The 13,775-nt window shown below is 36.5% G+C and overlaps 1 protein-coding gene across 2 annotated transcripts in view; it reads left to right on the top strand.

Annotated features, from left to right (window-relative positions):
* CDH13 (cadherin 13) overlaps positions 1–13,775 on the top strand; it is a 447,506-nt gene that overhangs the window by 379,488 nt on the left and 54,243 nt on the right. For both annotated transcript variants that reach the window (XM_069868789.1, XM_069868788.1), the window contains exons 9-10: positions 4,592–4,774; positions 5,707–5,960. In XM_069868789.1, the coding sequence (XP_069724890.1) occupies positions 4,592–4,774; positions 5,707–5,960 (437 nt within the window). The remainder of the gene's footprint in view (positions 1–4,591; positions 4,775–5,706; positions 5,961–13,775) is intronic.

The raw sequence follows: 13,775 nt of genomic DNA, 5'->3' as shown, positions 1-13,775 counted from the left end.
ATGTAGAATCTTAATGAGCCATGGGGTAGCGATCACCAACCCCAGACACGTCTATCTTTCATTGTGTCTGCTGCTTGTGGCAGCACTTTAATTTGGGTGTATTGGCACCCCACTCTAAGGCAGGTTTTGGAGCCTTCATTGAAGTATTAAGGTTATTACTGCCTTCTTGTGCTGTTGCTGGACAGTAGATTTTGTGGTGATTCTGGTACAGTTAAGTTCATTTGTTCCTCTGTATTCTGAGAAGCCAGTAAATAAGTCCTCACTTATTACAGAAGCTTTAAACAAAGCTGTCAGATAAGAATCTGGTTTTCATACAGGTTAGATACCATTTCCAGTTTTATTTGAGGCTGAGATGGGGTCAGTGCTGGGATTCTCAGGTGATAACTTTTTACAAAGTGATCTTTTCATTTATCTTCCCCATGGTGGAAATCTGAAAAGACTGTTTTTTTCCTGAGACCCTATCGAGTCATAGAGTTCAGTGTGGGGGAGGATTTTATTCAGTGTTATATTATATCCTGGCTCCACCGGGAATCAGTAACTAAAATTGGCTGTGGTTCAATTTGTTTGTTTCCACACTTGACTTCTCCCTTTAGTTAGCCTTTGATGCAGGCCTTATTATTCTCAGTAGACACCTTCCATCTTGAATTTCCTACACTCAGTAAGATAAAATACCTGCCTCCTTGGAAATGTAATTTTTCATTTTATCTTCTCAAGCTTTGCACATAATTTGGAGCAGGCTTGCAAGATCCAGGGAAGGGTGAAGCAGAGTTTAATTGCTAAACTGAGTTTTTTTCTTCTGCTCAGAGCTATCCTGGATGCTGTTAGATAGGCTATATTCTAACACAGATGTTTTGAATGTTACTTGCCATCCTTTTACTGACTCCCGTGTTGTAAGAAATACAAGCTGCTTGCTTTCACTATCAGGGACTTCCCTGCCTAGTGGAACCATCTTTGTGATCTCTCACAATAATGTCCAGTGGTCAATATCTGCTTCCCATTGGTTTATCATGACAGCAAACATTGCTCACTCATTACATTTTCAGGTCTCTTTGTGCTTCTTTGCAAGCTATCCTCACACTCTTGAAGGAACTCTTCACCTACAGATATCACTATATTCCTTGGTGTCTTTCAGTTACCCATTAAGTCTCATTTGTCTACAAAAACCTGATGATTAAGTTCAGACTGCTCTCATAGTTTCCTTCTAAATGCTATCAATCTGTTTTCTGTCTTTCTGTATTTGTTTCATAAGATTTGGGAAATCAGGTCTTTTCTTTCCTTATGTTTATAAACCTCTCTGTATGACAGAATTACCAGAATTTCTAGGTTGTGTGCATGATAAGCACAATAAATGACTATCTGGCATACCTACCAGTCCACAGAGCAAGTTAAACTCACATATTCGAACGCTCAGTTATAGTACATGCACACAGCTCCTTCTATCCAAATGCAACTCTGGCCCAGGGTATTTGCCTTCTAAGTTATTATTTTTAATATGGGTCCAGATGATAGCAGTTTAAATAAAGTACTGAACTTATCTATTTTATTCTTAATTTATAGTGGTGCTTAGGGGATATGCAGATATTTAAAAAGAGTAAAATCAATTAACTTTTGATCCAATTATTTCTGTTAGCCACTATGGGGTTTTATTTCACAGCACTGGATCAGACATTCCTGGTACTTTGAGAATGTAAAACTTTCATTTGGAACTATGATGAACCTGTGGTTATCTTTTCTCTATTTGCATAGCTAATTCCTAGTTTTGTCCTTTCATGGTTTTAAAATTCCCGTCTTTACTTTTGTTTGTGAAAGGGACCCAGTATAAAAGAATTTTCTAAATACTCATGAGTCTCTTCTTTCTATAAAGGTGGCTGAACAGGCAAAAGTGTTCACCTTCTGCGTAATATATTCTATATTTTTCTAGGCCTCTGTATTTCACAGTAGATACTCGTCTTTTGCCATCACAAATATGTGATTTATTCACTTTTGAAGTTGTAAATTTAAGGTAGAGCCGCATGACAGCTTCTGTGATTTGGACATTCTGCTTTTTTCATCCATCTTGAACAGATTTTAGTCTAATGTTCCAGACAGCTTCAAATACCTTCTGTTTTTAAATGGTCATTTCTGAAATGCAAAGAATGTTAGGGGTAAGTGTACCACTATGCTTGTAATTATTCGGCTTGGTACAGCCTTTGCCTGTAGATATTGTCATTTCCTTGATCTGCAGGTGTCAGAAGCTTTTCAGTGTTATGCCCCCAGAAAAATCTGTCTGCTCTTTCTGCTCTACTAACTCACTGCAATTGAAGCTATTCGGCCCTTCCTAAACATGGAGAAAACAGGAATGCAGAAGAAAACCAACCCCAGCAGAGATATCCTTGAATTAGATATCATTAAACTGACATTCAATATCTTTTGAACTAGCTGGCCCATCATGGCAAGCTTTTCCATCATATCCTGGTACTGGTGGGGTGAGCATAATAAATTTATCTCACTGGCTTTACAATTATGATCTGAATAAAATAGCCAGGTCTTTAAATATTTTACCCTAACAGGTCTTGCTGTTCCCAAAGTGATCCAGGCTGTATCGAACACGTAATTGAATCAGACTAGTGCATTAAGGAAAAGATTTTTCAGAAGGATCAATATGAATTAGGAGCAAATGCCCAGTCAAATCTAAGGGTTAGATTCTTTAGGATTAGGTTACTTGCTTGTCATCTTTTTAAACAGCTAAATAGGAATTGTTTGGTACTGAATGCTTGTCGGGAAAAAACTCTGGCTCTTTACAGTTCTAATGTCTCATTTTATACATGCTCAAGCTGAGACAATATTAAATAATACAAAAATATTCATCAGGCTAGTAGCTTATCTTCAGTTAGAGTAAGTCCAAGTGTGCTTTTCACTGACAGCAGCTTTCTGTGCAGGGAAGAATACAATCTTGGTAATCATTCCTCTGTTATGTCCAAGATTCTTAATAGAGCTTTTCTTCTGATTGATTTCAAAGCAAGGGAAAATATTGTTATATTATCATTTAGAGTTAATTAAACTGCAAATGAGCTTAATGATCTGTCTGAAACAAAGCTCAATCACAACCTGTTACATATTAACTATCAAAATCAAAAGGATCTTTATATTCTTTGTTAAATATACCAAAGAAAATAGAAATAGCCAGTCATTAATGTCATCCCTTTATAAAACCAAATGCATACACTCAAATTATACTGCTAAACTGAAAAAGGATTTGAAAACATACGTCAAATCTATTGGAATAAATGAAAAAGAAAAAATATAACTGGACAGGGGAAGATATAATTGTCTCTTTTATATTTGACTATGGGGAAAGCCATTTTACTTACTATTTGTTCAGATTGTGAACTCTATATATTAGTGAAATTACGGGTTTTTGGATTCAATATTCTTACAAATTCTCTGTAGTGTTAAGACTTCACGTAGTCTGTAAGACCGAACAAAAGACATTTAGTCTATTCAGGTCTTGAAGCCACTTGGGTGATTTTCTCCCTTGAGTGATACAATGTTATGTAATGTAGTTTTGGAACACAGCATGTATGGCAAAGCCTATTTCTGTCAATAAAGAATAATACCTAGAAATGCTATGATTTCTTGATGGTATTGCTGATGTTCAGCACTCCTCAGAATTAGGTAGGTTATCATTCTGGTTTATCTACCTATAAAGCAAGTATTATCTTACCACTCTTATATACAGAGCTTTTAGGATGTCAGCCCCAAGTATTTGAAAAGTGAGGGTTATTATTAAGTCTGACCCTTGCAAGCTTTTACAATTATTTGCTTAATGTTTTCCCTATATAAATAAGGATGACATTACTCACTGTTGGTCTGCATAGTACATTAGAAAGAGTGTTCTCACAGGGCTTGGCCAGCTGAACACCATAGCAGAGCAACAAACCTCACACAGCCATAAAAAATTCTACTGCACAAAGGAAGTAACACTGACTTATAGTTACACAGGCAAGTGGTAACATGAGGTCCAATTATTTTTCAGTATCTTAGAGCAATCCCTCCAAAAAACAGTATGGGAACACTTTTTAAGAAAAAAAAGATCATATATCAATTACAGTGTAGTGAAAGATGAATAAGGGTGAGGTAATTTATGAAAATAATAGTCTGAAATACAAAACCCAATTATTTGTAGATAATAGTTCATTCAAGAACAAGAATATGCTATACTAGTCAGCTTCCTCTTCTGCTTAGCTGGGACCGTTGTTCCTTTTCTGATAGCACATGTGCCTGTGCAACTTTGCATGTACATTCAGGATTAGTTTTTCCAGAAATATCAGATTAACTATTGTCTTGTGATCAGAATCTTCCAGAGCTTAATTCTTATCACATTGCTGCTTCTCTGCCATCTATTTAATGGAGAGCAGCTGTAATGTGCTACCTTACATTTCATGAGTGAGAATGTATAATTCAGAATCTATAACGTTCAGTTTCAGTCAAGGATTACATCTTTCTCCTGTTGCAGTAAATAATTAATGCTGGCTTGGATATTTCATATATATGTGTGTGTGTGTGGTCATTAACTGAAAATTGTAACAATTTCCTCTGTATTTTTTTCTAGTTTCAAGCCACGGTGAAGGAGGGAGTCACAGGTGTAATAGTAAACTTAACTGTCGGTGACAAAGATGACCCAGCAACTGGTGCATGGAGAGCTGTCTACACCATTATTAATGGAAATCCAGGACAGAGTTTTGAAATCCATACCAATCCCCAGACTAACGAGGGAATGCTCTCTGTCGTCAAAGTAAGAAAAACTTGTTTTTATTGTGAGGTCCACCTGCTGAATTACTGCATAAGAGAAGGCACAGCAATACTAAGTTACTCAAAATATATAGTTGGCTACCAGCTCTTGTCTAAATTATATGTATAACCCCTTCTTCCATCACAGTAATCTTGTATCTTTAGTTAGATGGACCTGCCTGTTGCTAACTATATTGTGCTTAAATAACAGGTAGTTTTGCAATGAGCATCACAATTAATAGCGAGACTTTGCAACACAATTTTGTTTGAGGTGAGGGGTACAACTAGAATTCAAGGGCCACATTTTGTTCTAAGAGAACACAAATACCATGGAAGTAAGAGATGTGGCTTTAGTGAACTGGAGAGGCATCTTTGGACCCACCTTTGTAAAGTCTCATGAAAAAAAGGTATTACCTGTCTTTGTATTAAAAAATCTTATATCCCACACTTAAAAAAATATTCCTGGTTGCTGTCTGTACCAGAATTTTCCCTGCTTGACTTCAGAAAAAGTGTTTTCAATTCTAATGACAAATGGAATGCTTTTTCATGGTAGTGCTTTTGATTTCAACGTAGGAGTTGAGAAAATGGCTTTATCTTACTTATCATAAGTAACTATTAAGTATGACTCTGATTTGTTTCTTGAATGCATGTTATGTCATAAATAAACATGTATCAGATTATATCTGTGAGAAGTGGCAAAAAAATTACATACTCTTGGTTAGAAGGACATCTCCATCTTTTATTAAGTCCATTAAATTCAATATCTTTAATGTACTTTATAACTACCATTGTATCTAAAACTGAACTCTGACCAGGTATCAGATGCAGCGAGCGGTGTTGTCCCTTTCCAGCTTATTCTGTCTTCTGCAATTTTGCAAGGAAAAAGTGTTAATTGCTGCCTTTGCAATTTGAACTCTTATTTTATATGTTTTCCAGCCTTTAGATTATGAAATTTCAGCATTTCACACGTTGCTGATCAAAGTAGAAAATGAAGATCCACTGATTCCAGACATAGCCTATGGCCCCAGTTCTACAGCAACAGTTCAGATCACTGTTGAGGATGTAAATGAAGGCCCAGTTTTCCACCCAAACCCAATGGCTGTGACAAAACAAGAAAACATCCCTATTGGTAGTGTCGTGTTGACAGTAAATGCCACTGATCCAGATACTTTGCAACATCAGACTATTAGGTAAGTGAGTTTGTCTTTTGTGCCTGCGAATTTGCCTGCTAGTGTAGAATTAACAAAGTTGTTAGGGATCTACATAATAAGTAGATTTTTTTTTTTTTCCTAAAATGAAGAGATTCACTATGATGAAAACAAAGAACTGTATTAGACCAGGGGGGATTTTCCAAGTTATGAGACTACTGCAGCAGAACAATCGAGTGTCACGAGCAGTAAACATAGCTTTGCATAGTGTTTAAAAATGACTATTAACCAACTTGTTTATTCCTCTTTCTTCATAAGAGCCAGAGAAAGCATGTAAAACTTGAAAATGTGAATAGAAACAATTTTTCTGTTTTACATATGAATTAAATCAGTTTATGATCATTTATAATGTATCTCAGTGAAATAGTGACCACCCATTCAAGTTCAACGGCTGAGAAAATATTTCCCAGTGAAACAGTGAAGCCACAGCAAGATAAGACCTGGCTTTGTCCAGACAGATGGAAGTAAATAATTCTGTGCTACGATAATGTAATCCTATACATTTGCCAAGTTGTAAGGAGACAACCTAGGTATTAAGTGGTGCCATCATCTTATATTTTGACCCACTTGGTCTGTTTTTGATTTTAGATTTACTGAAAAATGAAAGATAAACTGCTTTCTTCTCCAATATTAAATTTACTTTTCAGGCAGCTTTTCTCACCATCTGAGAACTGAGGGTTAGGCACTGCAAAAATCTACATCTATGTTTAATTTTTTTGTTCCTACTTAAAAGTCTAATTTCCCCTACATATCAGTGTAAGTAAAAGGGCATAAACAACTTTGTGAGAATGACTTCAAAACTTTACCTGAACAATCTGTAATTTACCTGAAGCAAAACTACATGGTTTTCAGACTATGCTTCTATAAGTTGTATTATCAAAGTCCTTACTATGATTATGGTAAAGGACAATCAGGCACAATACAGGCTTGTAAACAAGATATTACACTAAATATCAATGACCATGATCGAGCAATATTTTGTGCCTGCAAGAAGCAATGAATACCACATTTGCATTGTGTGTACTGTGTGAACAGTATACATCACCCCCAGCAGAAAATATAACTGTTCAAAATGTACAGATGGATAGAAACAAAATAAAAACAGAGAATTAGTAATGTTACCTTTTCCTATTTTCAACCTATAACAACTGAGATATGTCTAACTTTAGGGATATTTTAGTTAGTTTTCTATAAAAAACTTGTAGAAGACAATTATTTGTAATCAGGAAATTTAGTTACTCTGCTAGATATAACATCATAAATGCATTTGAAGAACCATGAATAGTGTATAGAAACCATTTGTGCCATTGTCCACATCTATTCTTTGAACACTGCATGTCTGAATCAGATTCAAATTACTTATCTCTTTGAAAAACATGGCTTACTTTGTAAAAATTCCTAAAGACAGCTGTACTTTTGAAGCAATTTTCCTTCTTCAGCTTGAAGTGTTTTTGCAGACTGAGAATGAATTTCATTTAAAAGCTCAAACAAGCTGGCAAAATTGTTTTACACTGAAAAAAATATGACTCCCAAGTATTTGTAAAACTCGAAAGCACGTACCTTGAGCTCTAGCTCTTTGTCTGCACATGATTAGCAGTGAACTTTCGTGGTGTCAGCTCTTCTCTGATCTACCTATGTTAACACTTCGAGGAGGAAACTCAAGGCAGAGGTAGAAACACCATCCTGGAAACAAGAACTGCATGCTCATATTGACCAGCTAAATAATTTAGGCATCAAGTTTAGTCTTACTCTGAATCACATCTATAAAAACCTAGGTTAACACTGACTTTCATAACTGTGCCCAAATCTGTATTTTCTTATGAAAAGTCTGCAGTGAGCATAGTGAGCTTTGGACTATGAATATTGTATAAAGGGAACAGGCAGAATCAGTGATATTACCTGAACCCATACCTCTGGGTGAAAATAATGTTTGTTCTACTGTGATCACTCCCAAAAAGAAAAGGAACCTGTTCAAGTTGGATCAAATTTCTTAGATTCATTAACCTATATTTTTAAACAGTTTAATTCCCTTTGGAATTCCCAACACTTTTAAGATTAAAAAATTAAAGAAATCCAGCAGGCCCGATTTTAATTATAACCCAACAATTTATTAATAGAACACTAATGAAGTTTCTGAAATTTGATTTCTTAATCAGGGATCATTGTTATTTTTGTGGCAGATTTAAGAGTTTAATTTTGGGTGCTTCTTCCCAACCTCTGAAATTTTAATCAGAAGTTTCAAGTGTAGATGTCAATGAGAAGTTAAAGGCCAGATTTAATAACATTTTCTACCTTGGGAAATTAAAGGAAGAACCTCACTCTCTGAAATCCATTATTAAGAGTAGATCTTAATTAAACACCGTTACGGTCCTCAGTATTTTTATGTGTGAAGAGATTAGTTTCAATATTTTTCCCATTTTTTCGATTCAACAAGTCCAGGATACGCAATAGTTAGACTTTTAACTATGTGGAAATAAGTTGTTTACTGCAGTGTATTTGTAATTTTTTAATTAAAGCAGTGTTGTTCTTTGATTTCATGGTTTATCATGGCAATATATTTTTATTACCTACTGTGTTCTTGGATTTTAAATTATTTATGTAAATATATTATTGCAGTGTTTATTCTCAGTAAGCAATGTGACTCTATGCTTCAGAAATATCTTCAGAGGAAAAATTTTATTATAGCTCTAAAGCATATCTAATTCATTAAATAGAATGAAAATACAGTATTTGAAGCTGTAGAATTTAGAAACAGAACTCAAACTGCAATGCGTTTCATGGTAATGTGAAAGACTGCCAGAAGTTTCTGAAGCAATATATGTAAATAAGGTATATATTTGTGTGTGTGATTTTATCTGCACCTGAATCCAGCTGACCTCACATAGGCTAAGGGGCTCTGGAAGCATAAGTGGGCTCAACAATTGTAATTCAACAGCCATTTTTTTCCTCAGAATTTGACAAACTTTTATTTGATCCTGGTGTCCTTATATAGAATCACAGAATCATAGAATTGTTTGGGTTTGAAGGGACATTAAAGATACCCAGTTCCAACACTCTGCCATGGGCAGGGTTGATCAGATTTCTCAAAGCCTCATTCAGCCTGGCCTTGAACACCTCCAGTCATGAGGCATTTACAGCTTCTCTATGTATCCTGTTCCAGTGTCTTACCACCATCGCAGAAAAAAATTTCTTCCTAATAGCTCATCTAAATCTCCCTTCTTTCAGCTTAAAACCATTTTCCCTCATCATATCCCAGCTCCCCCTGTTAAAGAACCCCTCCTCAGCTGTTCTGTAGGCCCCTTTTAAGTACTGGAAGGCAGCTATAAAGTATTCCTCCAGCCTTCTTCTCTCCAGGCTGAACAACCCCAACTCTCCCAGCCTGTCCTCATACGGGAGGTGCTCCAGCCCTCTGATCATCTTCGTGGCCTCCTCTGTACTCTAACAGATCCATGTCCTTCCTGTTCTGAGGAATTCAGAACTGGACACAGTACTTTAAGTAAGGTCTCACAAGAACGGAGTAGAGGAGGAAAATCTCCTCCCTCGACCCACTGGTTACACTTCTGATGCAGCCCAGGATATGGCTGGTGTTCTGGGCTGCAAGAGCACATTGCTGGCTCATGTCGAGCTTCTGATCTACCAGCACCCCCAAGTCCTTCCCTTCAGGCTACTCTAAATCAATTCTCAAGCCAAACTGTATTTGTGCTTGGGGTTGCCCTGGTCTGGTGATGGTGATATGATATTATCATATTATTAATTTAGAGCAATTACACAAATATGAAACCAATAAATCTCCATTTGTTTGAGATGAATCATTTTGGATCAGAATGGCCTCCAGCTACCCAGCTGCCTGTTAACCCACAGCCTGATCCTTCAATGGCTATAACACTGCCATTGTACTAGTGTGCAGTTGATAGCTCTGCTTGTCTTTAAACGGCAGTCTGTAAATTATTATTGTTGTCATTTCCAAATAAGAGCTGCTAGACTATCTGAAAGGTGGATAGGCTCTTTCTCTTTATGTAAAGTGCAGTTTTCTGCAAGCTAAGTGTATATATCAATGGGGCTTTATCCTTGAACATCAGACTGAGGGGACAACAAGGATTAACCTTAAATGAATCATGATTGTGTATGTTTATTCATCTTTTCACCAAGAGTCACTGGGCAGTGGACTAGCCATTTACAGGAACTCTTACTACTGGGCCATATTTTGCTTTATGTTACATCATCATAAGTTTGAGGTTAGTGCCTATGTAGTTACTGGAAGTCAATGGAAATGTTGCAAACTCTTCTTGCTGGCAACCATGATCTGTATACTCTGTCAAAAAAACGATCACTTAAAACTCTTTAAACCAGTGCTGAAATTACACTGAAGTGGGATTTCTTGCTCAATGAGTTTCTTCCAAATCTCAAATACTTTAGAAAACAAAGGAGAATTCACTGGAAAAATCAAGTTTACTTCTGTTACTTCTCTTTGTTGTCGATCACCACCCTTACCTGTAGTAATATATAAGCAAAGACAATTCAAAAAGCCTTTTTCATGTCTCTTTCCAGGATTTTTTTCAGAGATCCTGAACCCCTCTGAACAAAGATAAGACTTCAAATTACATTCATCACAAATACTTAAGGGATCAATTTTGCATACTTTATTCCACATCAAGCCTTTTTAAAGCACTTTTGTTGAGGTGGAGGTCAATAAACTTGCTTTTTTGGAAACAGTACAATCGCTTACTGAAGTACTGTATAATGAGAGGGAGATAGAAGGTCTTAAAGAGTGAATGCTTGTGAAGTGACACACTTAGACATTTTTAAATGTGTCTCCTACAGGCTAATGGACTTGTCTTTGATTCCTAACATCAGGAGATTTGTTTTCCTTGCGCAGACAGAATAGTTCTGTTGTTATAAATGAATGGCTGAGCCATGCTCTCAGCATGCAGTGCCAGAGTTTTTCACTCTAAGTTGCACCCAAGAGTATCTCAAGTTGGCCCTGCCATTTTATTTATGGGCTGCCTGAGCCCAGCCATTGGGAATTTGTAGCACGTCTCTACATTTGAAGTTTCTGTGTGTTGGACAGTAGAAATTGTTTTTATTTTCCTTTCTCTTTTTTAAGTTAGAAGGAAAGCCAGGTAGAGAGGGAATCAACTCAAAGCAAAAAGATTTTCCTTCTTCATCTTTCCTGCAAAATTTTGAAACACAGAAACACTAACTCTAGAGAGCTGTATGTATTGAGGTACCTGGCAAGCAGTGCTAGAAAAGGAGAGATTTAATCACTTCTGAAAGAAAGAACTGGGTTTGTTCTCTTATGCTACACAATAAACTACCTGTAATTTTAGGTACTGGCTAGTCAACTCTTAGGTCAACAGTATTCTACACAACAGTCTGCTTACTGAAACTGTTTGTTGAATGTGTTAATGCTGTCTGTGCAGGTAATCACTATGATATATGGTATGTTACTATCGTATTATTAATATCAGAAGTGAAAAAAGAATTGTTATTTTTGTTGTTGTTGTTTGACCAAATTGACCTTTACTTTTTGTTTACTGACAAAGTAAACAAACTCCTTTTCTCCATACTCCTTAGAACTATAGCAAAATGGGAAACAAGAAAAAAATCTTTCTGGAGTTGTACTGTACCTCCTTTATTCTCCTCTCATGCCCATGGATACGTGCAACTCTGGAAGTGTTATAAACGCTTAAGAGTAAAATTAGGCCATATTTTTCCTGTTCAGAAGGTGACTTAGAGCTGGCCAGACTGTGCAGATATATCGCTAAGCCTGAATTAACGTGGAAGAAGCAGCTGGTAAAAAAAAAAAGTCTCTGGTGGGAACTACTGAGATGAGACTGAAGAGAATAAATGACTGGAGTAAAATCTCAGTGCCGAGAGAATTAAAACATCTGCCAAATCTGGAAACCATGCCCCATAAAAGCTGTTGTCAGCATCTAACACTGACTATTCAGGAAAGCCACTTTCAATTCTTTCAGCTTCAATATCAGAGCTATTCTATTACAGGACCTTCTTTTCCTCAGAGTAGTGAACAGATGTTAATAGCATGCTTTCCAAAATCTGTTATTCAGTCCTTTTACTTCTCATAGACATTTCCTGGCTTGCTTAATTTACAACCAACCTGTCAATACCTCCCTTTTAGCACCTTGGAGACTCCCTATGAGTTCTTGATTTCTCAGCTCCTTCTAGTGTTTCTCCCAGTGGTGAACACATCTAAGTCTGCTCGGGTGTTTCTTTTTACCCTCTTCTTACTGATTGTCTCTATGTCGGGGAGTATGTTAGGGGACTTCTCTCTTTGCCTACTTTTTTATATCTTAATTTTTAGTGCTCAAGGACAAACCCATCTAACCAGTTGGTACTAAGTTTTCAGTATGCCATCTTTTGCCTTGCAGGGAGGTGGGGGAACTTGTACAATTTCTTTGTCTTATCTATGCTAACATCTTATCTTAATGCCTAATTCTTCCTAGTAGTCGCCGAAGTTTAGGGGAAAGATTAATGTACATAATCTCCATTGGTAAATGGAGTCAACTCCAGCCATAGGCCAGTTACAAATGGTGTTCCCCAACCTCCCTGGGAAGGCTGTTGCAGTGCTTGTCAGATGATCATATTCCTATAAGTCTCCATCTGCTCTACTCCTTTGGTATAAAACATACTTAATAATTTGATATTAAAGCTCTAGAATTGAGAATCTGTGTTTCCATGTAATTAAATAAGCCATAGAAACTGATTCTAACTTCCCTTGATATTTCTTTAAGAATCTCAAATTCTTGATTAGTAAGGATGAATGTAACATTTAAGATGAATTTAATTAGACCCTCTGTCTTTAGCCTGCTTAACAGTACTGTGCCACATTATGATTTCAACCATGTCAGCACTCAGAATGAAAGGCAATGAATTGTGAAATTATAGGGCACATTTTTTATGTCACTGACTAAACAATATTGCATAGCTTCTTGAGAAATATAACAATAGGATATATCAGTCACAAGTTATGCTTGCAGTAGAAGTCAGATCTTGACAATAACTCAGTTTGTTATTACTGTTCTCTTCTAGTTTCACAAAAGGCAGGAGTTTGCCTCTGGAAGAAGTGAAGTGCATCTTCATTGTAATAAGTTAGCTATGAAGAATGAGGAGGAAAGTTGACAGGGAAGGGGATCATATGAATTTCTGTTAATATTTTAAAGCCATTGAATTCTTGAGTCCTACTCAGACAAGTTAGATTGCACATACACTTCAGTATGTTGTTATAGCTTTCAGTGGTGCTTTGAAAGAAATTTATTGGGACCGATAGTATGTAAGATTATAGCTCCAGTGACCAATGCTATTTTATACAAAGACCAAAGCTAGAAAACCAAGCACTTAAATAAAAGTTTTCCAGGAAGAATGGTAATGCATCTAGGCCAGAATCCTCTCATCAAGTGGAATCATAAAATTAAGCCATTGTTCTTCTTGTGGAGTTCAGCACTTCTGTCTTTAAAGCGGGTATAGATATAAGATGACAACAGAGCAGATGTTGTCTGATATTCGTGTCCTGATTGGAAAAGAGAAACACTGTAGTTCTTCCATAGCTTTTTGCCTTGCTGTGAAGGTGTGTATTGCCAGTGTTATGGCTGTATTTCACTAATTTGCCATTTCCACAATAAGGACAGAATAAACCATGGACACGTTCAGTTCAGTGGCAAAAGTCCCACTGAATCTGACCATAGGATTTAATCTCAGAGCGGAAACTTTCCCAAATACACAGAAATTCTGTGTATGTTTACAGCCACTGCTTACCTACAAGACATCCCTACTCTGTGC

The sequence above is a fragment of the Phaenicophaeus curvirostris genome, chromosome 14, assembly GCF_032191515.1.
Source record: "Phaenicophaeus curvirostris isolate KB17595 chromosome 14, BPBGC_Pcur_1.0, whole genome shotgun sequence".
Taxonomy (NCBI): domain Eukaryota; kingdom Metazoa; phylum Chordata; class Aves; order Cuculiformes; family Cuculidae; genus Phaenicophaeus; species Phaenicophaeus curvirostris.
This window is presented reverse-complemented; position numbering and strand designations above follow the sequence as displayed.